The sequence below is a fragment of the Lepisosteus platostomus genome, chromosome 13 (assembly GCF_059453375.1).
Source record: "Lepisosteus platostomus isolate fLepPlt1 chromosome 13, fLepPlt1.hap1, whole genome shotgun sequence".
NCBI classification, from domain to species: Eukaryota; Metazoa; Chordata; class Actinopteri; order Semionotiformes; family Lepisosteidae; genus Lepisosteus; species Lepisosteus platostomus.
The window spans coordinates 578,026-600,558 of record NC_142623.1 but is presented as its reverse complement, the minus strand read 5'-3'; the positions used below and the strand labels follow the sequence as shown (position 1 = coordinate 600,558).

General features: G+C 62.0%; 1 protein-coding gene across 17 annotated transcripts in view; it reads right to left on the bottom strand.

Annotated features, from left to right (window-relative positions):
- macf1a (microtubule actin crosslinking factor 1a) overlaps positions 1 to 22,533 on the bottom strand; it is a 137,129-nt gene that overhangs the window by 38,867 nt on the left and 75,729 nt on the right. For all 17 annotated transcript variants that reach the window (XM_088602416.1, XM_088602417.1, XM_088602423.1 and 14 more), the window contains 23 exons: positions 22,218 to 22,373; positions 21,824 to 22,039; positions 21,593 to 21,736; positions 20,696 to 20,923; positions 18,466 to 18,615; positions 18,085 to 18,318; positions 17,635 to 17,823; positions 17,110 to 17,451; positions 16,831 to 17,010; positions 16,551 to 16,727; positions 16,282 to 16,405; positions 15,997 to 16,205; positions 15,470 to 15,787; positions 15,141 to 15,307; positions 14,741 to 14,897; positions 14,503 to 14,614; positions 14,166 to 14,228; positions 13,596 to 13,834; positions 13,383 to 13,512; positions 12,914 to 13,113; positions 12,327 to 12,819; positions 11,255 to 12,246; positions 10,677 to 11,177 (listed from right to left, as the gene is read on the bottom strand). In XM_088602416.1, coding sequence (XP_088458542.1) covers positions 10,677 to 11,177; positions 11,255 to 12,246; positions 12,327 to 12,819; positions 12,914 to 13,113; positions 13,383 to 13,512; positions 13,596 to 13,834; positions 14,166 to 14,228; positions 14,503 to 14,614; positions 14,741 to 14,897; positions 15,141 to 15,307; positions 15,470 to 15,787; positions 15,997 to 16,205; positions 16,282 to 16,405; positions 16,551 to 16,727; positions 16,831 to 17,010; positions 17,110 to 17,451; positions 17,635 to 17,823; positions 18,085 to 18,318; positions 18,466 to 18,615; positions 20,696 to 20,923; positions 21,593 to 21,736; positions 21,824 to 22,039; positions 22,218 to 22,373 — 5,721 coding nt within the window. The remainder of the gene's footprint in view (positions 1 to 10,676; positions 11,178 to 11,254; positions 12,247 to 12,326; positions 12,820 to 12,913; positions 13,114 to 13,382; positions 13,513 to 13,595; positions 13,835 to 14,165; positions 14,229 to 14,502; positions 14,615 to 14,740; positions 14,898 to 15,140; positions 15,308 to 15,469; positions 15,788 to 15,996; positions 16,206 to 16,281; positions 16,406 to 16,550; positions 16,728 to 16,830; positions 17,011 to 17,109; positions 17,452 to 17,634; positions 17,824 to 18,084; positions 18,319 to 18,465; positions 18,616 to 20,695; positions 20,924 to 21,592; positions 21,737 to 21,823; positions 22,040 to 22,217; positions 22,374 to 22,533) is intronic.

Below are 22,533 nucleotides of genomic sequence, written 5' to 3'. Positions count from 1 at the left end.
GGACTGGCCACAGCGACGCGCGCCCACATGACTTTACCTCGGGGCACTCTGAGGATAACGTTCCCGAAGCATTCCTATCCTCTCCCTCAGGAACACCAGGGCCAGAATCACGGGATTCGGAGAGCTCTGTCGCCTCCTTGGTATTGGGGAACAGGACCCCAAAAACCTCCGGCTCCAGCAGGTCCCAATAATCCCAGCTGGAGTCGGAGCACGATTCCGATTTGGAATCGTCGGCCGGGGAGTCCCAGTCGCTGTCTTCTCCAGACATGGAGCCCAGCACAAAATCCACGCCCGACCTACTCCTGTCCGAGTCAGAAAGGCATTCCCAGGAATCCTGGCGGGAAAAGCCGTCGGACCCTCTCCTCCCGTCGGGATTCCCGGCGCCCTGGGCAGGCGCGATGCGCTCCGGAGCGGCCAGGTACACGAAGCTGTCGGTGGAGAGGAAGGCGCCCCCTTCGGGGTCCGCGTCCAGTTTAGGGGGCGGGCTGCAGGGGGCGCTGGGCTCCTCGGGGGTGGGGGGGCACTCTGGCGGGGCCGAGACCGCCAGGTACACGAAGCTGTCCGTGGCCACGAAGGACAGGTCAGGAGTGGCGCCCCCTGCTGGCGTGGAGGACAGAGGCGGTGGTGCAGGCGGGGGGGAGTCCGTCCTGGGGGGTGTCGCCCCCTCTTCCCAAGCTGCACACAGCTCCTGCTCGGAGTCCGGCTCGCTGGGAATGGAGGAGCCCAGCTCCTCTGCGCAGGTACTTTTGGGGTGCTCTTCCTCACCCCCACCCCCCTCCTCGCTGTCTCGCGCTCCCTCTTGCCCAGTTTCTTTCTGTAAGGATGAAGGGTCCGGACCGCCCCCCTCCCCCTCCTCCGGGGGGCAGTACGGATTCTCCGGGGGGCAGTACGGATTCTCCGGGGTGGGAGAGTGAGCGCGGGAGCCAGACTGCTCATCGCCTGACCTTCGACACGCTCCTTCGTCGTCACCATCGCCCTCCTCTTCCTCCTCCTCTCCTTGCTGGGGAGACAGCCTGCTTCCCGAATCAGACCTGGAATCGGGACTGGTGCTGCCCGCGGCCCAGTGTGGAATGGGAATGGAAGTGGCACCGAGCCCAGGATGCTCCCAGCAGTCCCGGGCAGCCTCGGATTCTGCGTCGCCCTCCTCCAAGCCTCCAGGCTTCTCTTCGGTGGCTCCTGCACCCTGGTGCCCCTCTCCGAGCTCCTCCGGCTCCAGGGGTGAGTGTCGGGGGTCCTCTGACCCCGGGTGGGCCGAAGCCACGGCCTCCTCCTCCTGGCACTGTCTCTCCGGCTCCAGGGGTGAGTGTCGGGGGTCCTCTGACCCCGGGTGGGCCGAAGCCACGGCCTCCTCCTCCTGGCACGGTCTCTCCAGCTCCAGGGGTGAGTGTCGGGGGTCCTCTGACCCCAGGTGGGCCGAAGCCACGGCCTCCTCCTCCTGGCACGGTCTCTCCAGCTCCAGGGGTGAGTGTCGGGGGTCCTCTGACCCCAGGTGGGCCGAAGCCACGGCCTCCTCCTCCTGGCACTGTCTCTCCAGCTCCAGGGGTGAGTGTCGGGGGTCCTCTGACTCCGGGTGGGCCGAAGCCACGGCCTCCTCCTCCTGGCACTGTCTCTCCAGCTCCAGGAAGAGCTCGTCTGAGCCGGGCTCGGAGTTGGCCACCGGGGAGGGAGGGTAGGGGCTGGAGGAAAGCTGGGGCTGGAGTTCAGGCCCCCCAAAGCCAGTAGGGGGTGCCAGCAGGGGCCAACAAACGGAGCTCCCCGCCGCCTGCTCTGCAGGAGAGTCCCAGTCCTGGAATGCGGGGAATTCGGTGCTCCCCTCCCGGCGGTCCTCGGGGTTCCCCTTGCTCTGCAGCTGCAGCACGGCCTGCCAGCCCCTCTCCTCCTGCAGCTCCCTCTCGCCCTCCTTGCCCTCCAGCTCCAGAAGGATCCGCATCTCGTCCTCCTCGAACCGCAGCTCGGAGGCCGTCCTTTCCCGCAGCTCGCCGGCCGGGGGGGGCCAGTCCAGGAGACCCCCGTCCCCTCCCTCCTGGCTCAGACAGGGGGACAGCGGCAGACCCTGGTACCCCAGAGTCTCCCTGTCCAGCAGGAACGGCGAGGGGGGGGCCAGGAGGAAGAGGTCCCCTTCCTCCTCCTCGTCACTTTCCTCTCCAAGGCGGGGGGGCAGCGGGGGCAGAGCGGGGCAGTTGTGGAGGGGCTTCTGGCCGGCGGACGGGCCGCGGGGCCAGGTCCTGGATTGGGCCGGGGGCGGCACTCGGGGCCTGTGGGGTGGCCAGAGGGGGGCGCTGTCCTGGCCCGGCTCTCGGCCCCGGCTCTCCTGCTCGTCCAAGCTCGCGCTCTTGCCCAGCGCTTCAGCGGGCCGCCAGCCGGGGAAGGGCGCCGCGGCCAGGCCCCTCATCTCTCCCCGGGCCTCGTCCCTCTGTCCCTCTGGGGGCAGGGCCGCGGGCCGCGGGGGGGCGCCGGGTGCGCCGGCGGGGGCCGGGACCCCCGGCTGCAGTCTGTGCTGCTTCTGCGGCAGCTGGTGCTGCTGCCCACCTGCCCTCGGAGCCGGCAGCTGGCTCGGCCACTGGGGGGCGACGGAGTGCAGGGGGGGGGAGAGTTCAGGCACCCCAGAGGAAGTGGGGGACGCCGGGTGCAGGGCAGGAAGAGGGGGAGCGGGACCAGGAGGAGGCTGGGGTACGAGCAAAGGCAGCAGGACAGGAGACAGGGGGATGCCCGCCCCAGAGAGCCGCTTCTCCGCAGGGTCCCCTGGCGAGAGCTCCAGGCGCTCGGCGAACTCCGGGTACGAGGGCGGCATGAAGGCCTTCCAGGACCGGCGGTTGGGGTTGTCCTTCTTGTCGCCGCCCTGGTGGCGCCGCTTGGGGACTGCAGCTGCCCCCTGGGCGGCGGCGGAGGAGGAGGAAGAGGACGAGCTGGCGGAAACAGAGGCGGACAGGGGCGACGCGGCAGGCGGGGGCTTGCTCTGGGGGTCGCTGGACAGCTTCAGCGCATCGAAAATCACCCTCTCGTCCAGCTTCTTGGCGCCGGGCTCGGGGGGCCGGGCCTCGAACACGCCCCCCGCCCGGGCGCCCAGCGTGCCGTTGCTGGACAGCGTGCTGCCCTCGCCCCCCCCGGCCGAGCCCAGCGTGCTCCGGGAGGGCTGGCCCAGCTTGGGGCCCTGGTCGATCTGCTCGTTGATGCGCATGGTGTCGTAGATGGAGCGCTGGGGCACGTAGCAGTCTTCGATGTAGCCCTCCTCCTCCTCGCCCTTCCCCAGGCAGCGGGGGCTCTGGCGCAGGCAGTCGGGCCGGCTCAGCGGCTTCCCCATGGCTGAACTGCAGGGGCTGACGCTACTCTTCGGGGCGCGCGGGGTTCAGTTTCGAGAGGCGGGCAGCTGCTCAGCGCCTGGTCAGCGCCGGACGTCCTGGCTGAGGCAGGCTCTCGTGGCTCCGGGAGACCCTCCCATCTCCCCCTCTCCCTGCCCCTTCCTTCCTCCCCCTCGCCCCCCACGGCGGGAAGGGCGGAAGGGGGGCCGCGGCCGGGGGGGCTGCTCGCTCCTTCTACGGCGAGAGCGAGGCGGTGGGTTCGTGCGAGAGGAGGAGGAGAAAAGGAAAACAGGATCTGGGATTTGCGGAAACGGTCCTTTTTCTCCTGCTCTTCTGGTTGTCCCTCTCGGAGAGAAGGCGCTATCCCCTCCGAGATCCCCGGGACACGGGAATATCTGTTATCGGTTTCGGGATCAAGCCGCAGGCATCGCCTTACCGTTCAGGAAAAGGAGCAGAACGTTCAAGGTCCAAATTGTCAAGTCTCTGGGAAACAGGAGGCGCAGGAAGAGAGCAGACGCTGCTCATGGGTGGGCTCCTCTCCGCGCTGTCCCCCATCCTCGCTGCAGGCCGGTCGTTGAACCCCTCCGAGACGCTGGCGGCACACTCGCCTGCCGCGCGCGCTGGCATCGCCGGCTAGCGCCACCTCCAGCCCCAGGGACGCCCGTGCCCAGGGGCAACAGCGGGAAACAGGAAACGGGCAACGTTCATCCCTGACGGTTCCCACAGCCCGTGTCACATCCTCATCCTCCCCTCGCCCTCTCCCGGTGTCCGTTTTCCTGGGAGCTACAGCTGAGGAAGTGAAAAGCGCAGCTCCTGCGAAGCCCTCGGAGCGGACTGGAGAGATTCCCGGGAGTCCGTCTGCGAGCTGGCCTCAGCTCCCCGATGTGCCCACAGACGCGCGGAGCGATTCCATTCCAGGGGCAAGCTGGCTCGGCTGCGAGCCCCAGATCCCACACGTGTCCTGCAGCTCGCCTGGGCGGTCAGCGCCGAGACCGGCTCGTCTCGCTCTCTCTCAGGCTAGTCCTCTGCTGAAATGGTTTGCAGCTGCTGTAAAAATCTCCCACTTTCTTCACTCTCTCTCCCTCCCTCCCTCCCTCCCTCTCCCCCTGTTTTCATTTGAATCGAGCTTCGTTTGTGGAGTTTCCTGTCCTGGTATTAAAAGACAGGAAGTCTCGCAATCATGCTGGTTTCCGTTCCCAAAAAGCGGATCGGGGGAGAGGGAGCAGGGAGTGTGGAGAGAGAGAGAGAGAGAGGGGGCGGGCAGAGATTTCCTTCTGGGTTCTCCAACACCGCCGTGTGATACCAGACACAGTGCAGAGAGAGCCTTTTCTCCTCCGTCTGCAAAATCTGTCCAGATGGAATCTGAAGGGACAGGAAGCCCGGATTCGTGGAAGAAGGGGGATGGACTTTATATTCCACAATGTTTTATTTTTACAATTCCGTGGATCCCTGAAACTGGAGCTCAAACGTCTCTGGCGTGAGCGGCGACCAGTGGTGATCCGAGCCCCGCGTCTTCCCGGAACAACAAAATCCTCTCCAGAACGAGATCGGAACAGAGGGAGGGAGGGAGGGCGGCAGCGCAGCCAGAACACGGGCGTACCGAAAGCAGAGCCGCTGGGCCGCGGACGCGCACAGCCCCGGAGACCCCTTCCACACAGCACAGCAGCGGAACAAAGAGCCCAAACTTTCTCCCGACTCCCGTCTCCCGGGCAGCGATGTCTCACATTCCTCTCCACGGCAACTCGGGCCCGGGAGGGGGGGGCAGGCTGAGCAGAAATCCCAGCCGGAGAGGACTCGGAGCGGTGTAATCCGAGCCCGGAAACAAAGCGAAGGGAAGAAATCAGGTTTGCTCCATCGTGTGGCTGGGCTCCTGCTCCTCTCCTCTCGCACAGCGACGGCAGAGCGCTTTCTCTCCCTCGCGCGGCCCCTGTGCGCGTCTCGCTGTTTGTTTAAAGACCTCTGGCAGCGCTCCGGCTGTGTGAGCCAACGCACACTGGCTCTCTCTCTCCCAGACACACACGCATTCTCCTCTTCCCGGGGGGGGCAGCTCCCCCCCTCTCTCTCTTTAAAACGGCTGGCTTCTTCCGCGGCGAGCCGCCGGACTACGGGCCGTGGGCTGCATGTCAAACAGGCCGAACCCCAGCCCCCCAGCCCACCCCACCCCCGGCCCTCTCCGAGCGCCGCTGCAGCTGTCCCGCTGCTCCAAGACAAACTTCTCCTCCCAAACAAAGGGGGCCTGTCTGTAGCCCCGCGCGCCCCCCTGCAGCAGCCCCGGCTCGGACAGACTGACAGGACGAGCGACGCGGTGCGTCTGTGAGCGCCGAGGGGTCACGGCCCGGGGAGCGCTGAGCCGGTCCGCCGCCAACTTTTAAATCCCGAGTCCGAGGACAGCGGCGCTAAGGCAGACAAACACTCTCTCCCGGCCAGCCCCCCGCGCCTCCGGGCGGTCACGCCTGCCCCACTTCTCACGCGCCCGGTCAACTCTGCAGTGCAGGGCGGCGGGGGAGGGGGGCTCCGGGGGAGTCCTGCACGGCAACATCCTGTGCCTCTGCTCCTCTCCCAGCTCTGTTTCTGATGGGGTCCCCTTGTTCCCCGTTCTGGCAGCCCATGACCTCTGAACTCAAGCGCCCCAGTCACCACAATCTCCCCGACTGCCCTCTGCACGCCCTTGTCTCCCGCCCCCCCCTCCCTCTCCCTCTGCCCTCTCCCACACACTCGCTCTCGGTATCCAGGCAGCGACAGAACTCTCTCTCTCGCTCCTAGCAGCCGTGTGAGCATTAACCTCTTCCTGGTCCACCTGCCTGTCCGGCGGCCTGCCTGTATGCTGGCGCACACCTGTCCTGTCCTGTCCTGTCCCCCCCCCCCCACGCACACACACACACGCCGGCCACTCGGTCCCCGTTGCCTCGCTCCGCTCTCTCTCTGTGGCACACAATCGACACAGCGTTGGTAAGCAACAGTTAAAAACCGCAAACGATGAGCTGGCTGTCTCTAAAAATCACACACCCACCTGGTGTGCACCAGACTGACTGCAGCCATCATCTCAATGCAGCAAAAACCATCTCAGTACTTATTATCCATCTCTCCACATTCTTCTGACTTATCAGCCTTAGAAGAGCCCCATCGCCTCCCCTAGTCCAACAAGTGCCACGGACCCGCCACAATCAGACAGCAGGAAAGGTTACATCGAGAAGAGAAAGAGAAAAGAAGCCATTTCACCCATCTAGCGACTGATCCAGCGATCACATCCACCTGTGTTCCAGACCCTGACCACTCTTTGTGCAAAGATGTGTCTCTGGTTTATAGTTTCAAATGATCTCCCCTGTAGTTTCCACTTCTACACTTTTTATCCACTGGAATACCAGGTTACACATTCCTGCGTGTATCACAGGTGGCCCTTCTATAAGTAGGTGAGAGCGCTGTGCTCATTCCCACAGGTGTGAGCTGTAAGGAGGTCAGAGCCCTGTGCTCATTCCCACAGGTGTGAGCTGTAAGGAGGTCAGAGCCCTGTGCTCATTCCCACAGGTGTGAGCTGTAAGGAGGTCAGAGCCCTGTGCACATTCCCACAGGTGTGAGCTGTAAGGAGGTGAGAGCGCTGTGCTCATTCCCACAGGTGTGAGCTGTAAGGAGGTGAGAGCGCTGTGCTCATTCCCACAGGTGTGAGCTGTAAGGAGGTGAGAGCGCTGTGCTCATTCCCACAGGTGTGAGCTGTAAGGAGGTGAGAGCGCTGTGCACATTCCCACAGGTGTGAGCTGTAAGGAGGTCAGAGCCCTGTGCACATTCCCACAGGTGTGAGCTGTAAGGAGGTCAGAGCCCTGTGCACATTCCCACAGGTGTGAGCTGTAAGGAGGTCAGAGCCCTGTGCACATTCCCACAGGTGTGAGCTGTAAGGAGGTCAGAGCCCTGTGCACATTCCCACAGGTGTGAGCTGTAAGGAGGTGAGAGCCATGTGCTCATTCCCACAGGTGTGAGCTGTAAGTAGGTGAGAGCCATGTGCTCATTCCCACAGGTGTGAGCTGTAAGTAGGTAGCCCTGTGCTCATTCCCACAGGTGTGAGCTGTAAGTAGGTGAGACTGCCAGGCTTACTGCATTGTAGGTGAGTCACATTGAAAACAGGCCAAAGGCATTCCAGATAGACTGACTTTAGCACTGATTCGTGTTTCTTTGCTGCACTGAACAGGCTGTGAATAATGCACTGCACTGTATACTGTTGCATTGTCATTACAACACACTGCTGCTTTAAATACTGCAGAGGAAAGCGAGTGAGACAGGGACAGCAAGGGAGGAAGTGGGAGGTGGGAGAGAGGTGCAGAGGAGAGCGAGTGAGACAGGGACAGCAAGGGAGGAAGTGGGAGGTGGGAGAGAGGTGGAGAGGAGCTCCTGTGCAGGAATGCTGGACTAATTCAGAACAGCTGAAATGACAACCCTGCACTGTGACTCAGACAGCTGACACAGGGGGCCCACAGGAAGGCTGGAGGGGCTGGACCTTGATCAACACGGTTTTTCACAAAATTTTCTTTGATTCAGAAATTAGTTCATTAAATTAGGCTAACTACATCACAGTAAGTGTGTCAGACCACAGAGAGGAACAAAACCAATTAAGATATCAGAGCTGCAGGACAACACTGGAAGATGGCAGCCTGATCCACTCCGGGTTTTACAGTGCTATCAATCAGAGCCCCAGTCCGCCAAAGTCCGCTCCAGGGCTTACTGCCTACAGAGGGCTGGTACAGGAGGAAGGATATTTCATTCTTGCTGCCTTAGTTCGGGTAACTTTGCATAGGAAAATGTCTGGAACTAAACCGAATTTATTATTGGCTGTAATAAGAAAAGTTATTCTCGAGGAAGAACTGAGAGCAGGGGCCAGTCCCCTCCGGAGCCCCGCTAGGATCCCCACAGCGAGACCGAGATCGCTAGGCCAGCGACATTCCCATCCACATCCCGGAGAGACGGAGACCTCTCTCCACTGCCCCCCTCACTCCCAGCTCCCTCTTCCTCATTCCCTGCTCCGCTGAAATTCCAGACCCCTGCAGCTGTGGGGAGGGGGCTCGGGAATGCAAGGAGGACACAAGGGAGACGGACAGCTGAGATTCCGGACGCTCCGCGCCTCTGGAATGCTGCCGAGATTGGAATCAGAAACCCCAGACACGCACAGAGAGGCCGGGCTGCGCTCTTATTCTGGGAGTGGGGCTGAGCGAAAACACAGCGCAGGGAGGCAGACAGACCCCCTGCTCGGGGGCAGCGACCTCCACACCCTCATCAGCCAGACAGCGGGGTCCCTCTCTCTCGGGGGTCCCGCCCCGAAGACACGCCACGCCGGGGTCAGGCAGGGGTCACCAGCGCTCTCCTGCCGCGCCTGCTGCTCAGACACCGCAGGCTGACTCACCGAACCGCCCATCGCGCCGACCAAAACACAGCCATGACATCAGCGCTCTGGACAGGCCGTCCTGAATAGGGAAGGGGGCCGCTGCTCGTTCCAGTGCTCACAGACATGTCTGGGTTTGAAATGACCTGGACGCCTCTGGTTACAGGCCAGCGAGAGGGGAAGAGCCCACTTTAGGAACCCGGAGTCGAACTCAGGGAAGTATCTCTCTCTTAAAAGAGACTCCACTTTGAATCATTCTAAAAATACTGTGGCAGGCCGCATGTTTCCCCTCTCTCTATACTTCACAGAACATTTGCCTCAGAGATTTGCTTATCAGTCCACACCCAGATAAATATTAGAACAGCACAACAGAGTGTGGTTAAACAGTCCAGCACACTGACACAGCCCAGTCACAGGGTTCTAGACTCTTCTAGTCCCTGTGGAGTCCAGCACACTGACACAGCCCAGTCACAGGGCTCTAGACTCCTCTAGTCCCTGTGGAGTCCAGCACACTGACACAGCCCAGTCACAGGGCTCTAGACTCTTCTAGTCCCTGTGGAGTCCAGCACACTGACACAGCCCAGTCACAGGGCTCTAGACTCTTCTAGTCCCTGTGGAGTCCAGTACACTGACACAGCCCAGTCACAGGGCTCTAGACTCTTCTAGTCCCTGTGGAGTCCAGCACACTGACACAGCCCAGTCACAGGCTCTAGACTCTTCTAGTCCCTGTGGAGTCCAGCACACTGACACAGCCCAGTCACAGGGCTCTAGACTCTTCTAGTCCCTGTGGAGTCCAGCACACTGACACAGCCCAGTCACAGGCTCTAGACTCTTCTAGTCCCTGTGGAGTCCAGTATACTGACACAGCCCAGTCACAGGGCTCTAGACTCTTCTAGTCCCTGTGGAGTCCAGCACACTGACACAGCCCAGTCACAGGGCTCTAGACTCTTCTAGTCCCTGTGGAGTCCAGGACACTGACACAGCCCAGTCACAGGGCTCTAGACTCTTCTAGTCCCTGTGGAGTCCAGCACACTGACACAGCCCAGTCACAGGCTCTAGACTCTTCTAGTCCCTGTGGAGTCCAGCACACTGACACAGCCCAGTCACAGGGCTCTAGACTCTTCTAGTCCCTGTGGAGTCCAGCACACTGACACAGCCCAGTCACAGGCTCTAGACTCTTCTAGTCCCTATGGAGTCCAGTATACTGACACAGCCCAGTCACAGGGCTCTAGACTCTTCTAGTCCCTATGGAGTCCAGTATACTGACACAGCCCAGTCACAGGGCTCTAGACTCTTCTAGTCCCTGTGGAGTCCAGCACACTGACACAGCCCAGTCACAGGCTCTAGACTCTTCTAGTCCCTGTGGAGTCCAGGACACTGACACAGCCCAGTCACAGGGCTCTAGACTCTTCTAGTCCCTGTGGAGTCCAGTATACTGACACAGCCCAGTCACAGGGCTCTGGACTCTTCTAGTCCCTGTGGAGTCCAGTATACTGACACAGCCCAGTCACAGGGCTCTAGACTCTTCTAGTCCCTGTGGAGTCCAGCACACTGACACAGCCCAGTCACAGGCTCTAGACTCTTCTAGTCCCTGTGGAGTCCAGCACACTGACACAGCCCAGTCACGGGGCTCTAGACTCTTCTAGTCCCTGTGGAGTCCAGCACACTGACACAGCCCAGTCACAGGCTCTAGACTCTTCTAGTCCCTGTGGAGTCCAGCACACTGACACAGCCAACATAAAAATAAGAAAACCTCATTTGCAATCCCGCCCAGTACAGCTTTTTAAACCACAGGTTTGCTGCTCTAACAAACAAGAGACACTGAAGCAATTCCACAACAGCACCCAGACAGATAGAAAACAAACCGTCGGAAACGATCCCACAGAAACGGGACTTCAGTGGCCGGTCAGAAGATAAAGTCTCCGTTCGGTACAGCTTGGTTCAGCCTCCTACAGCCCGTGGACACAGTCCGGTGTCCGGGAAGCTGGCCCAGTGCGGAGCCGCCCTCCTACCTTGAAGTCGTCCAGCTGCTGCTTGATGAGCTCCACCTCCGCCGCCACGGCGCCCTGCGCGCTCAGGCTGTCCTCCGCGCGGCCCAGCAGCGCGCCCAGCTCCGCTGCCCGGCGGTAGAAGTCGCGCACGCGCTCGGCGGCGGTCTCGATCTGGGCCAGCCGGGCCTGCCCGCGGTCCGCCAGCTTCCCCGCCTGCCGGCTCAGCGCCTCCGCCTCCCTCTTGAGCGCCAGCAGGTCGGGTGAGCTGCCCTCGCGCCGCAGCATGTCGGCGCACTCGCCGCCGCGGGCCTCCAGCTCCTGCCGCGCCGCCGCCAGCCGCGCCAGGTAGCCGCGCGCGTCCTCCGCCTGCGACTGCAGCGAGTCGGCGTCGCGGCCCACCGGGCCCATGCCATCCAGCTCGTCATCCAGGTCCGCCAGGCGGGAGAAGACGTCTCGCACCCGCGCCTGTGCCTCGCCCACGCCCTGCAGCCTCGCCTCCAGGGCCTGGCAGCACTGCTCCACCTGCGGGGGGGGGGGGAGAGGGTCAGAGGTCGCCCGCGCCAGCCCAGAGCCAGACGCCACCCCGGAGCCAGGCTCACCTTCTGCCCGACGTCGGCGAACTCCTGCTCCGTGTCCGCCGCCTGCCGAGCCAGCCGCCGGCCCCCCTCGCTGTCGCCCCCTGCTGCCTCGGGGGCGTCCTGCACCAGCCCCCGCGCCAGGTCCCTGAAGTACGCCACCTGCGGCCGCAGCGCTTCCAGCGCCCCCTGCTGGCTGCGCAGCCTCTCCAGGCTCTTGCTGCTGCAGGCCTGCGGGCCAAGCGCCTCCTGCACCTCCAGCTGGTGCCTGGCGGTCTCCAGCCTCCGCTCCACGGCCTGCCGGCCCTCCTCGAACTCGCGCAGCCGGCCCGCCAGCTCCTCCAGCTGGGCCAGGCGCGACTGCAGCCTCTCCGCCAGCCCGTCCAGCCGGCGGTTCAGCCCGGCCTTCTCGTCCCGGACCTCCTCCTCCCCGGCGCGGCAGGACTCCAGCAGCAGGTCGGCCGCGGCGTTCAGGGCCTCCAGCAGGGGGCGCCGCCTCTCCACGTCCAGGCTGAGCTGCCGGGCTCTCTGCAGAGCCGCCTCCAGAGCCGCGGGGTCCAGGGAGGGCTGGACCTCGCTCTCCCGCTGCTCGCACGCCGCCACCCACGGGCGCAGCTCCTCGCGCTGCTGCTCGTAGCGCTCGGCCCGGCCCAGGCCCTCCCGCAGACGGTCCTGCCGCTCCAGGGAGGCCCGGCTCAGCTCCTCCCAGTCCTGGCGCAGGGCGGACAGCCGCGACTGCAGCGCGGCCCGCTCCTCGCCGGCGGCGGGCAGGGACAGCAGCAGCGACGCGCCCTCCGCCTGGATCAGCTCGTAGGAGCCTCGCTGCTGGTTCAGGCCCCTCTGGAAGTCCTCGTGTTGGGCCTGCTGCCGCCGCAGCGCCTCCGCCTGGCAGGCCAGGGCCGGCGCAGCTCTCAGGCGGCACGAGCGCTCTCCCAGCCAGCCGCACAGCTCCGCGAACATCTGCTGGAACTGCTGGAAGCTGGAGAGGGTGCTCTGGAGCTGGGACAGCCCCTCCGCTGCGACAGAGACGGAGAGCATTTAGGTGGAAGGATTAGGGATCTGGGTTCGAGCTGGACTTCCCCCGAGAGACACTCACCTGCCCGCTCCTCCAGGCTCCTGAGGGGGGCGCTGACGGCCTCCAGTCTCTTCCTGAGCTCCTCTCTCAGGTAGGGCTCCTCCACGATCCCGCTCAGCTCCTGGCACAGCTGCTCGGCCTGCTGCAGCTCCCGGCGCGTCTGCTCCAGCTCCGCGCGGATCTCCCCGGTCTCCTCCAGGCGGCGCCGCAGGGCCTCGGGCCGCGCGCTCAGGGCGGCCTGCGCGTCCAGCCGCTCGCCCAGCGCGGCTGCGCTGCCGGCCAGCGAGCGCAGCAGCGCCTGGTACCTCCCGCTGGCGGCGCGCGCCTGCCCCACGCGCTCGCAGCGCCGCGCCAGGCGGCTGGTCAGGTCGCCCCACTGCTGCGCGATGCCGCCCAGCTCGGCCCGCACCTCGGGCGCCCCGCCCCGCTCGCCCGGGGGCGACAGGATGGCCGCGGCCGCCTGGGTCAGCTGCTCGTACTGCGGGCGCCGCGTCTCGAACTCCCGCAGCATGAACTGGGCGAGAGGGGCGAGAGGGGAGAGGGGTTGGGCCGGGCGCGGGGTGTGGGCTCGGCGTGTGCGCGGTGGCGGCGGCGCGGGGCTGCCGTACCTCCGCCTGCTGGCGCTGCGTGTCCAGCATGTGGGGCTCGATGGACAGGGGCCCCAGCACGCTCAGCATCAGCTCCTTCTCGCGCAGCCAGGGCCCCAGCTGCGCCGCCGCCGCCGAGAAGCTTCCCAGCCTGTCAGCCGCGGCCTCCAGCTCCGCCTGCCGCTGCTCCGCCGTGCGATTGGCCCGCTCCCACTGCGCACCTGGGGAGGGAGCGCGGACAGGGTTCAGCGCGGACGCCATGGCAACCATGCAAGCGTCGGGGCTGAGGAAACCATGGCAACAGTACGTTTCACATGGCAACAGCAGACAGCTCAAATTCTCAGGAACCATGGCAACGTTTGCGAGAGGTGTGGGCTTAGATAACCATGGCGACAGGAAGAGGGAGGGACAGAGAGCTGGCGTCAGCCACGCTGATCAATAATGTCCTACAGCAGGGAGCAGCGGAGACGGTTCTTCCGCAGAGCCTCACCTATGTCCTTCAGCATGTCCCTCCAGCTCTGCGTCTCGGGCGCGTCCGGGTTCTCCTCGATCAGCTGCTGCAGGGCCGCCCTCAGCTCCTCCACCTTCCCAGAGCTCTCCGCCAGCTCGGACAGCAGGGCCTGAGGCAGGGAGAGAGCAGCGGTCAGCAGGTCAGCAGGCCAGCAGGGGGAGGGGCCCACGGAGTCGCTCGCACCCCCCTCACCTTGTTCTCCTCCGCCTGCGCCCGCACGGCCTCCGGCTTGGAGGGCGAGGCCGCCGGCCGCAGCGCCAGGCTCTGCTCCTTGCCGCTCAGCCACTGCGCGAGGCGGCCGGCCTCCAGCCGCGCCCGCTGCCTCTGCTGCAGGGAGGCGGCCTGCCGGCCGTGCCTCTGCCTCAGCTCCTCCCCCAGCGGCTCGTAGCCTCCGTTCACGTCCGCCAGAGAGCACTGGATCTCCGTCAGGTCTGGGCACAGGAGGGGAGGATCGGCTTCATGAATCATGTTCTCAACGTAACAACCGCCTCGGACACTGACACGCCCCTCACACCCGGCACAGAGGCCAACACGCCCCTCACACCCGGCACAGAGGCCGACACGCCCCTCACACCCGGCACAGAGGCCGACACGCCGCTCACACCCGGCACAGAGGCCGACACGCCGCTCACACCCGGCACAGAGGCTGACACGCCGCTCACACCCGGCACAGAGGCCGACACGCCGCTCACGCCGACAGTGAAGCAAAGCAGCAGAAGAAATTCACTCCACAGAACAGTAATGATGCCCCAGTAACCTCACCTTTACATGTGTGAATTCCATTTACACTGCTGGGACTGCTGGCTCCATTGAGCTGTGGCACACCTGAGAAAGAGAAGCACACTGAGACTGGAAGACACGCACACTGGTGCACACACCTGCACAGACTGACTGACACACACACACTGGTGCACACAGACTGACGAAATACTGTATATACTCGTGCAATCACAAAGCCAGCCTATGAAGCCCCATCTCTCTTTCTCTGACCCTCCTACTCTCATATTTCTCCTGCTCCCCCACCTCCAACCCTAATCCCACATCTCTCCCCCTCTCCATCCCTCTCTCTTTCCACTCGTTCTCTCCCTTTATCTCTCACCAGTCTTGCTGTCTGGGGCTGTAATGGAGATGATCAGTGACTCCAGTTCAGTTCCAGTCTGGTTCAGCTCCCGAACCCGAGTCCCCTGGGCCTCCCACTCGCTCAGCAGGTCCTGGAAGACACCAGTTACACTCCAGTTACCTCCCAGTGTACACACCAGTGACACTCACGTTAACCTCCAGTGTACACACCAACCCCACACACACAGTTACGGACACACACAGTCCTGCACTCTGACCTGCAGCTGTGAGACTCTGGTTTGCAGCTCCTCGGTGCTCAGGCTGGGCTCCACATGAGGCAGCTGTTCTTGCACTCCCTGCAGCCACCGCTGGAGGGCGCCACAGAGAGCCCTGAACTCACTGAGCTGCTGCTGGCAGCCCTGCACCTCGCTGGACCTGCAGAGACAGGACGGAGAAAGTGGTGTTTTGTGGCCAGATAATGTATTACAGCCTTAACTGCTAAGAAGTTAAGTAGGGAGCTGCGTCAGCATGCGTCAGTAGGCTGCAAAGGAACAAGTAAAGGTTTATTCCTAACAAAAGAAACACAACATTTCGGCTATGGAGCCTTCTTCGGGTGAAGGCACATGAAGGCTCTAAGGCCCGCGTCAGAGCTCGGTGTACGCACGCGCCCGCTCTCACCTGGCACTGATGCTGGATTCCAGCCTGGAGAAATGCTCAGACGCCTGCCTGACGGCGTCCTGCAGCAGCTGAGTGTCGGCGAGGACACCTGAGGCGCTCAACTCCTCCCCCAGCTGGCGCAGGGAGGTCAGCCGGTCTGCTTCCTGGGTCACCTCCACCCTCACTTCCTGTGTTGGGAGAAGGCGAGACGTCAGTTTCGAACAGGATCTCTGCGTCTTGATCTCACTTTGACTTCTCTCTCTCTCCTTCTCCCCCCTCAGTCCCGCTCCTGTCCTTCCCCCTCTGAGTCTTCGCTCCCTGTCCTCCCTGTCTTCTCCGTGCCCCCTCACCTCGACGCGCTGTCTGTGCTCCTCGATGTCTCGTTCGGGCTGCCCTCCCAGATTCAGCGAGCGCGCCCGGCTCTGCGTGAACTGCTGCAGCTCCTGGGCCAGCCTCTGGAAGTTCTCCAGCCGGGGCAGGAGGGCCCGGAGCTCCGCCTCCCTCGCCTGCTGCTGCGCCTGAGCCTCCGCATAGCGCTGGCACAGCTCCGACAGCGCCCCCTGCAGCCCGGAGGCTGTGGATGCGTCAGCGGTCTGAAGCAGCTGGGATACAGAGTCGCGAGTGGCGTCCACACTGCCTTGTCTGGACAGGAGCTCCTGACGCCACCTCTGAGGAGCAGAGAGAGTGAGAGAGAGAGAGTGAGGGGGAGGGGGAGCAGAGAGAGTGAGAGAGAGGGGAGGGGGAGGAGAGCAGAGAGTGAGAGAGAGAGGGAGGAGAGCAGAGAGAGTGAGAGTGAGATGGAGGAAGAGAGGTGATGTGTTAGAAGATGGTGGCCAGTTTGGGTGGAGAACATGGTTGTGCTGGCTGGGTCCAGTACCTGATTCTGTGTCAGGGCATCCTGCACAGCCTGCGCAGTGGGCTGGACCCGGTCCAGCCCGGCCCGCGACCCGGGCAGCCCCTCCAACCAAGCCAGCAGCCCCTGCAGCCCCTCCTGCGCGCTGGCCGACTGGGCCAGGGCTGTCTGGAGCTGCTCGGCCCGGGCGGACACAGACAGGGACAGAGCGGAGAAACGAGCCTGCAGAGCGTCTGGGGGGAGAGAGAGAGGTCAGCAGCGAGGCCACACACCCTGCCCCAGAGCGCCACGGCTGGGCACAGCTCTGACCTGTGGTGCTGGCAATGTCCGCCGGTCTCAGCCTGGGCGTCTCCTGGCTGTCGGTCAGTGCCGTCCCTGCCCCCTTCACTCTGTCCAGCTGCGCTGACCGCTCAGCCAGCTCGTCCTGCAGCAGCTGGCCGAGGGAGAGCAAAGACAGGGGCCGACAGAAAAACAATAAGCAATTGTTACTGACGGGGTCTCCTCCCTCCGTCTCCTTTTCCCTCCTCTCTCCGTCTCCTCTCTATCCTCCATCTCCTCTCTCCTCCTCCCTCTCCCACCTGCACTGCGGTCAGCGTGTCCTGCAGGGTCTGGGTGTCCGTCAGGTCACTCTGAGCTCTGTCTAGACTCTGGCTCTGCTCCCGTTCTGACAGCCAGCTGGCCAGAGAGTCCGCCTCCTCCTGGTACTGCTGGTACCGGTCCAAAACCCAGGCCAGGTGGGTCCCCAGCTCCGAACACTGCGGGGAAAGAGGAGGAGAAGATGGGTACAGTGACACGGCGACCCCTGGCTGTCCTGGGGTGCCTCTCAGGAACCCCTGTTCTCTGAGCCCTGCCGCCCACCTTGCTGTGCAGGCGAGCGTAGCGCTGAGAGCTGTCCTGCAGGCCATCGGCGACCAGCGTCTGCATGGCTGCGAGCGAGGGGTCGGCCTCACCGCTGCCTTGCACCGAATCCAGAACCTTCTGCCCCGAGATCGTGACAAACCGCAGGTCGGCCTTGTGGCAGATGACCTCTTCCGCCAGCTACCGAGAGACACAGACGCAACGTTTGAGAGGATTGTGTTCTTACAAAAACCTGGGGGCAGAACTGAGGTGGGAAACTGCTCAGTTAGCACGTCGCACCTTGCCATGCTCCTCCTGCCTCTTCCTCAGGCCCTGTGCGTCGGTCTCTCCGTCCGTCAGGGAACGCAGCTCCCCCTCACTCAGTTCCAGCCAGTCGCTCAACTGCCGGTGCTCCAGCAGAAACTTCCCCAGCTCCTCCCTCAGCGACTCGGCCTGCTTGAGCTGGGCCCGGCAGCGGTCCGCCCGGCTCTGGTACTGCCCGCGCAGGGAGTCCAGGTCACGGCGCAGCCGGTCTTTCTCAGCGGCCGGTACGCTGTCGTCGGGACGATCCAGGAGGGACTGGGCGGCCTGAGTGGCCAACAGGAAGTTCTCCTGCTGGGACTGCAGCTGCTGTAGCTCAGCCTGGAGGGATGGGCGAGAGAGATGCAGTAAGATCCTGGAAAGGTATGAGAAGCCATGAACAATAATACGTCCCTGAGTACTGCACTGTAACACCATATCCCCCGATGGCTGGGACACGGAGAAGCCCTGCTTGTGATCCTGAGAGAAGGAGTGGAGTGTGGCAGAAATTCTCCTCAGTCTGACCTGCAGCTGTTCGCAGCGGGAGTCCAGAGCACCACCTGGCTGTGACCCTGTGTCAGTCTGCGTCAGGTTCTGAGCGGCGTGCTGCTGTGAAGCGAGTCCCCCCGGGTCGCTGGGGGGCAGGGCGGAGAGCCAGGACAGCAGGGACCCCATCTTCTCCTGCGCCTCCTGCAGCTCCTCAGCCGCCCGAGCCTGCGATGCACCAAGTCAGGACACGGGCGTCACCCACTGAGGCGCAGCCTGCTCATAAACACCACTGGCACTGCCAGCTGACCGCGTCATTGACAGAGGCACAGCGTCAAACAGAAGCCAAGCAAGCAAGACAGACCGAGAGAACCAAACCGCAAATGTCAAACGGGAAAACGAAAACCTGGAGAAGAATGAAGAGGCAGGAGAAGCCAGAGTATCCGCTGGGCGGAGCAGCTGCTGCAGTCAGCACCTTCACGCCCTCACCTTCTGCGTCTGTGCCTGCAGAGCAGTGGTCACTGCGCGGTCCAGCTCCCTCTCCGAGCTCTCCGCACGCTCCTGCAGGGCGCTGTACTGCCCCCGGATGGCAGACAGCCTCGCCTGGAGCGAGCCCCGGTCCTCGGGAGACAGAGCCCCCCCCCGCTCGCCGAGGAACTCCTCCACACAGCGCAGGGCCTCCGTCACCCCATCTCCCCGAGACTGGAGATCCCTCTGCACATCCTGGAAGAGCACAGCGGCCGAGATGGAGACAGGAAGACAGAGAGACAAGGAGTGTCCATGTCTGCTTTTCAAATCTCAATACAAAAAAACACCAAACCCAAAATCATCACACCCAAGTCCCAGTCCGAATCCGGGCCTGTCCCTCACCCTGATCCCCCTCTGCTTCCTCTGCAGAGCGCTCACGTCCGCGGAGTCCAGACCCGCTTGCTGGTTGGACAGCGTGGTACCAGCCTCGGCCAACCATAGCGCGAGCTCCTCCAGCTTCTGGGAACATCCTGCCTGCTGCTTCTGCACAGCCTGTCGGTCCGCCCGGGAGAGAGGGGAGAGATCCCGTGAGCACGGAAGGGAGAGTCCGGGAGACCAAGGAAAACCTCATGGGTTTGAAAGCTTCCTGGGCACAGGATGCCAAAACCTCACCAACAGCTGAATTCAAAGAGCCCTCATGCTCTCCGTTCCACATCACATGAGTACAACAGTCCACCAGACCCTGTTTGGAGGCAGTGAACAGCAGCAAGCGCACTCTGCGGGAATCATTTCAGACTGGGGCTGCAGGCAGCAGGCTGCACACAAACGCTTTGACACACCGAGCAGTCACGCCTCACTCTCTCTCTCTCGCTCTCTCTTTCCATCAAACCGCTCGCTGGACCGGTCCGGGCCACAGGCCCAGCGAGACCAGAGACACCTGTGACAGCTGTGAGCACGACGTGTCCAGGTCAGTGACAGAACCGGAGAGACAGACGGACAAGACAGGCCCAACTTCGGCAACAACGAGTCAGCGCGACAACACAAAAACTTCTCAAACAGCTCAACACAACACCGAACAGCGAGGCCAAGCTGGGCTCTCTCGAACCCGAACCCCCCCGCACAAACTACCCCCATGTAAAGACCATAGCAGCGGTTTCTTGGTCTGGCCCAACACAGGGCGACAAAGGGCCGGAGAAGAGAGGCTCCAGCCCGTTAGCAGGCCCGGCCGGGTCTCCTCTCTCCCGCAACAGCAGACACACAATCTGTAAGAGCAAGGCAGACAGGTTAATCCACACGCATGCTGGGGTAAGAGCACAGGCTCGCTGTGTGAGCACGCAGGCCTGCAACAGGAGCTGAGCAGCAGTAGAGGGGCTGTAGGAGCTGTAGTAGTGGAGGAGGGACGGGGCTATAGTAGCTGTAGTAGTAGGGCTGTAGTAGTGGAGCAGGGATGGAGCAGTAGTAATAGGATGTAGTAGTGGAGCAGGGATGGAGCAGTAGTAGTAAGGCTATAGTAGTGGAGAAGGGATGAAGCTGTAGTAATAGGATGTAGTAGTGGAGCAGGGATGGAGCAGTAGTAGTAAGGCTATAGTAGTGGAGAAGGGATGAAGCTGTAGTAATAGGATGTAGTAGTGGAGCAGGGATGGAGCAGTAGTACTCCAGTAGTAGTAGGGCTGTAGTAGTGGAGGAGGGGTGGAGCAGTAGTAGTAGGGCTGTAGTAGTGGAGCAGGGATGGAGCAGTAGTAGTAGGGCTGTAGTAGTGGAGCAGGGATGGAGCAGTAGTACTCCAGTAGTAGTAAGGCTATAGTAGTGGAGAAGGGATGAAGCTGTAGTAATAGGATGTAGTAGTGGAGCAGGGATGGAGCAGTAGTAGTAAGGCTATAGTAGTGGAGAAGGGATGAAGCTGTAGTAATAGGATGTAGTAGTGGAGCAGGGATGGAGCAGTAGTAGTAAGGCTATAGTAGTGGAGAAGGGATGAAGCTGTAGTAATAGGATGTAGTAGTGGAGCAGGGATGGAGCAGTAGTACTCCAGTAGTAGTAGGGCTGTAGTAGTGGAGCAGGGATGGAGCAGTAGTACTCCAGTAGTAGTAAGGTTATAGTAGTGGAGCAGGGATGAAGCTGTAGTAATAGGATGTAGTAGTGGAGCAGGGATGAAGCTGTAGTACTCCAGTAGTAGTAGGGCTGTAGTAGTGGAGCAGGGATGGAGCAGTAGTACTCCAGTAGTAGTAAGGCTATAGTAGTGGAGCAGGGATGAAGCTGTAGTAATAGGATGTAGTAGTGGAGCAGGGATGGAGCAGTAGTACTCCAGTAGTAGTAGGGCTCTCTATGACTCAGCTGGCCTCCTTCACTCATCTTCCCCACCTGCCTCCTGCTCGCCAGGACAGCTGAGTCCTTGATGACCTGAGAAGGGGGACTGCTGACGAACCAGTGCAGGAAAACAGCACCTGCCAGTTTGCTGCACCAGAGGAAGTGAATGACACACTCTGGCAGAGCCTCTGTGGAGCAGGCTCCACACACATACACCTCAACCCCGTCCTCGGCTCTCAGCGCTGCACTTCTCCAGCGAGAACAAGCGGCCGGCTGCTGTGGCTGCCGTGTCCACCTGTGCCCGTCCTCCCACAGGAGCCCTCCACACCTCTCTCTCGCGGGCGCCGTCTCTCTCCCTCGCCCTCACGCTGGCCAGGAGAGCCTCCGCGCGGCCTGATGCCTCGTGGAAGGACCTCTGAAGCTGCGTGAGGCGTCTGAGGAGCTGCCTGCTCTGCAGGGGCTCCACGTCCTGAGCTCGCTCGGACACGAAGAGCTGGACATCGAAGGCAATGGAGTCCAGCTCCCGGGAGCGCTCGGAAAGAGCCGACCTGAACTCCTGGGGGACACATGGACAGGGAGCGAGGAGAGGGAAACGAAAAAGAGGACGAGGGATAGTGAGGTTAACAACATCGTCTGCATCGTCACAGTTGGGTACTCATTGAATGTAAACACAAGACTGCGCTGCGTGTGTCAATATGAACACAAGGGCGCGCTGTGTGTGCATCAGTGTGAACACAAGGGCGCGCTGTGTGTGCATCAGTGTGAACACAAGGGCGCGCTGTGTGTGCATCAGTGTGAACACAAGGGCGCGCTGTGTGTGCATCAGTGTGAACACAAGGGCGCGCTGTGTGTGCATCAGTGTGAACACAAGGGCGCGCTGTGTGTGTCAGTGTGAACACAAGGGCGCGCTGTGTGTGCATCAGTGTGAACACAAGGGCGCGCTGTGTGTGCATCAGTGTGAACACAAGGGCGCACTGTGTGTGCATCAGTGTAAACACAAGGGCGCGCTCTGTGTGTGTCTGTGTGTGCGTTAGGGTGAACACAAGAGCGCGCTGCGTGTGTGTGCATCAGTGTGAACACAAGACTGCGCTGCGCGTGCATCAGTGTGAACACAAGACTGTGCTGCGTGTGCGTCAGTGTGAACACAAGACTGCGCTGCGCGTGCATCAGTGTGAACACAAGAATGTGCCGGGTGTCAGTGTTACAGAAGACTGCGCGCCCTTACCTTGCACAGCTGCAGCTGGTGTGTGAGCTCTGAGGTGTTCTCTCCCCCACTCTCTCTCTCCGTCTCTCCCTCCCTCTCCCTCAGCCAGGACAGCAGGGCCTGGACCCGAGTCTCCAGCGCCTTCAGATCGCTCTGGACTGTGTCCTGAGGGACAGCAAGGCAGAGCTGAGCAAACAGCAACAGAGAGGCAGCGCTGTGAGACGGAGTCTTTCCACCCGCGCCCTCTCTCACCCTGTGCGCGTCCAGCTGTGCGCGCAGTGCCTGCAGCAGGGCCTGGGAGGCTGCTCGGGCAGCGAGGTACGCCCGCGACAGGCTCCGCCCATCCTTCTCCAGCGCCAGCAGCAGCTGGGGGGGGACGTCCTGGGGCTGCGACTCCAAAACCTGCCCCACACCATCAACTTCCTGGGTCACAGGTCGCTCTAGGTCAGATAGCTCCTGATCCAAGGCCTGAGAGTGGGGTGGGCAAAGAGATTAAGACCATTACCATAAAGTCACTCGGCATTTAATCTCAATTACATTGAAATCCATGTTTTTATAAATCATGTTGTTTCATTCTTGTTGATACTGATGTTAGATGTTACTAAACTGTAATATAACTTTTTAAAAATATCATCAGTAAGGTTACCTCAGCCTGCCTAATGCTGTCTTCCAGGGCACTGATGCTGCGTCCCATTGGCTGCTGCTGCTGCTGTCTGAGGCGGACCTCAATGTGACGGACCAATGAGAGCAGAGCCACAAGCTGCTCGTCACGTTCCAGACACCTCTGACGAGCCAATGAGGGCTGAGGAGGAGGGAGGGGTGGGATTAACGATCAGATTTGCAACAAATTCAAATTCACTCTCTCATTTGGCTGCTCTGTAATTCTACTTCCTGCAGCTACACTCTAAGATTATATACGCTGCAGCACGAGTACTGTGCCGAATCACTAAATTCACAATGTT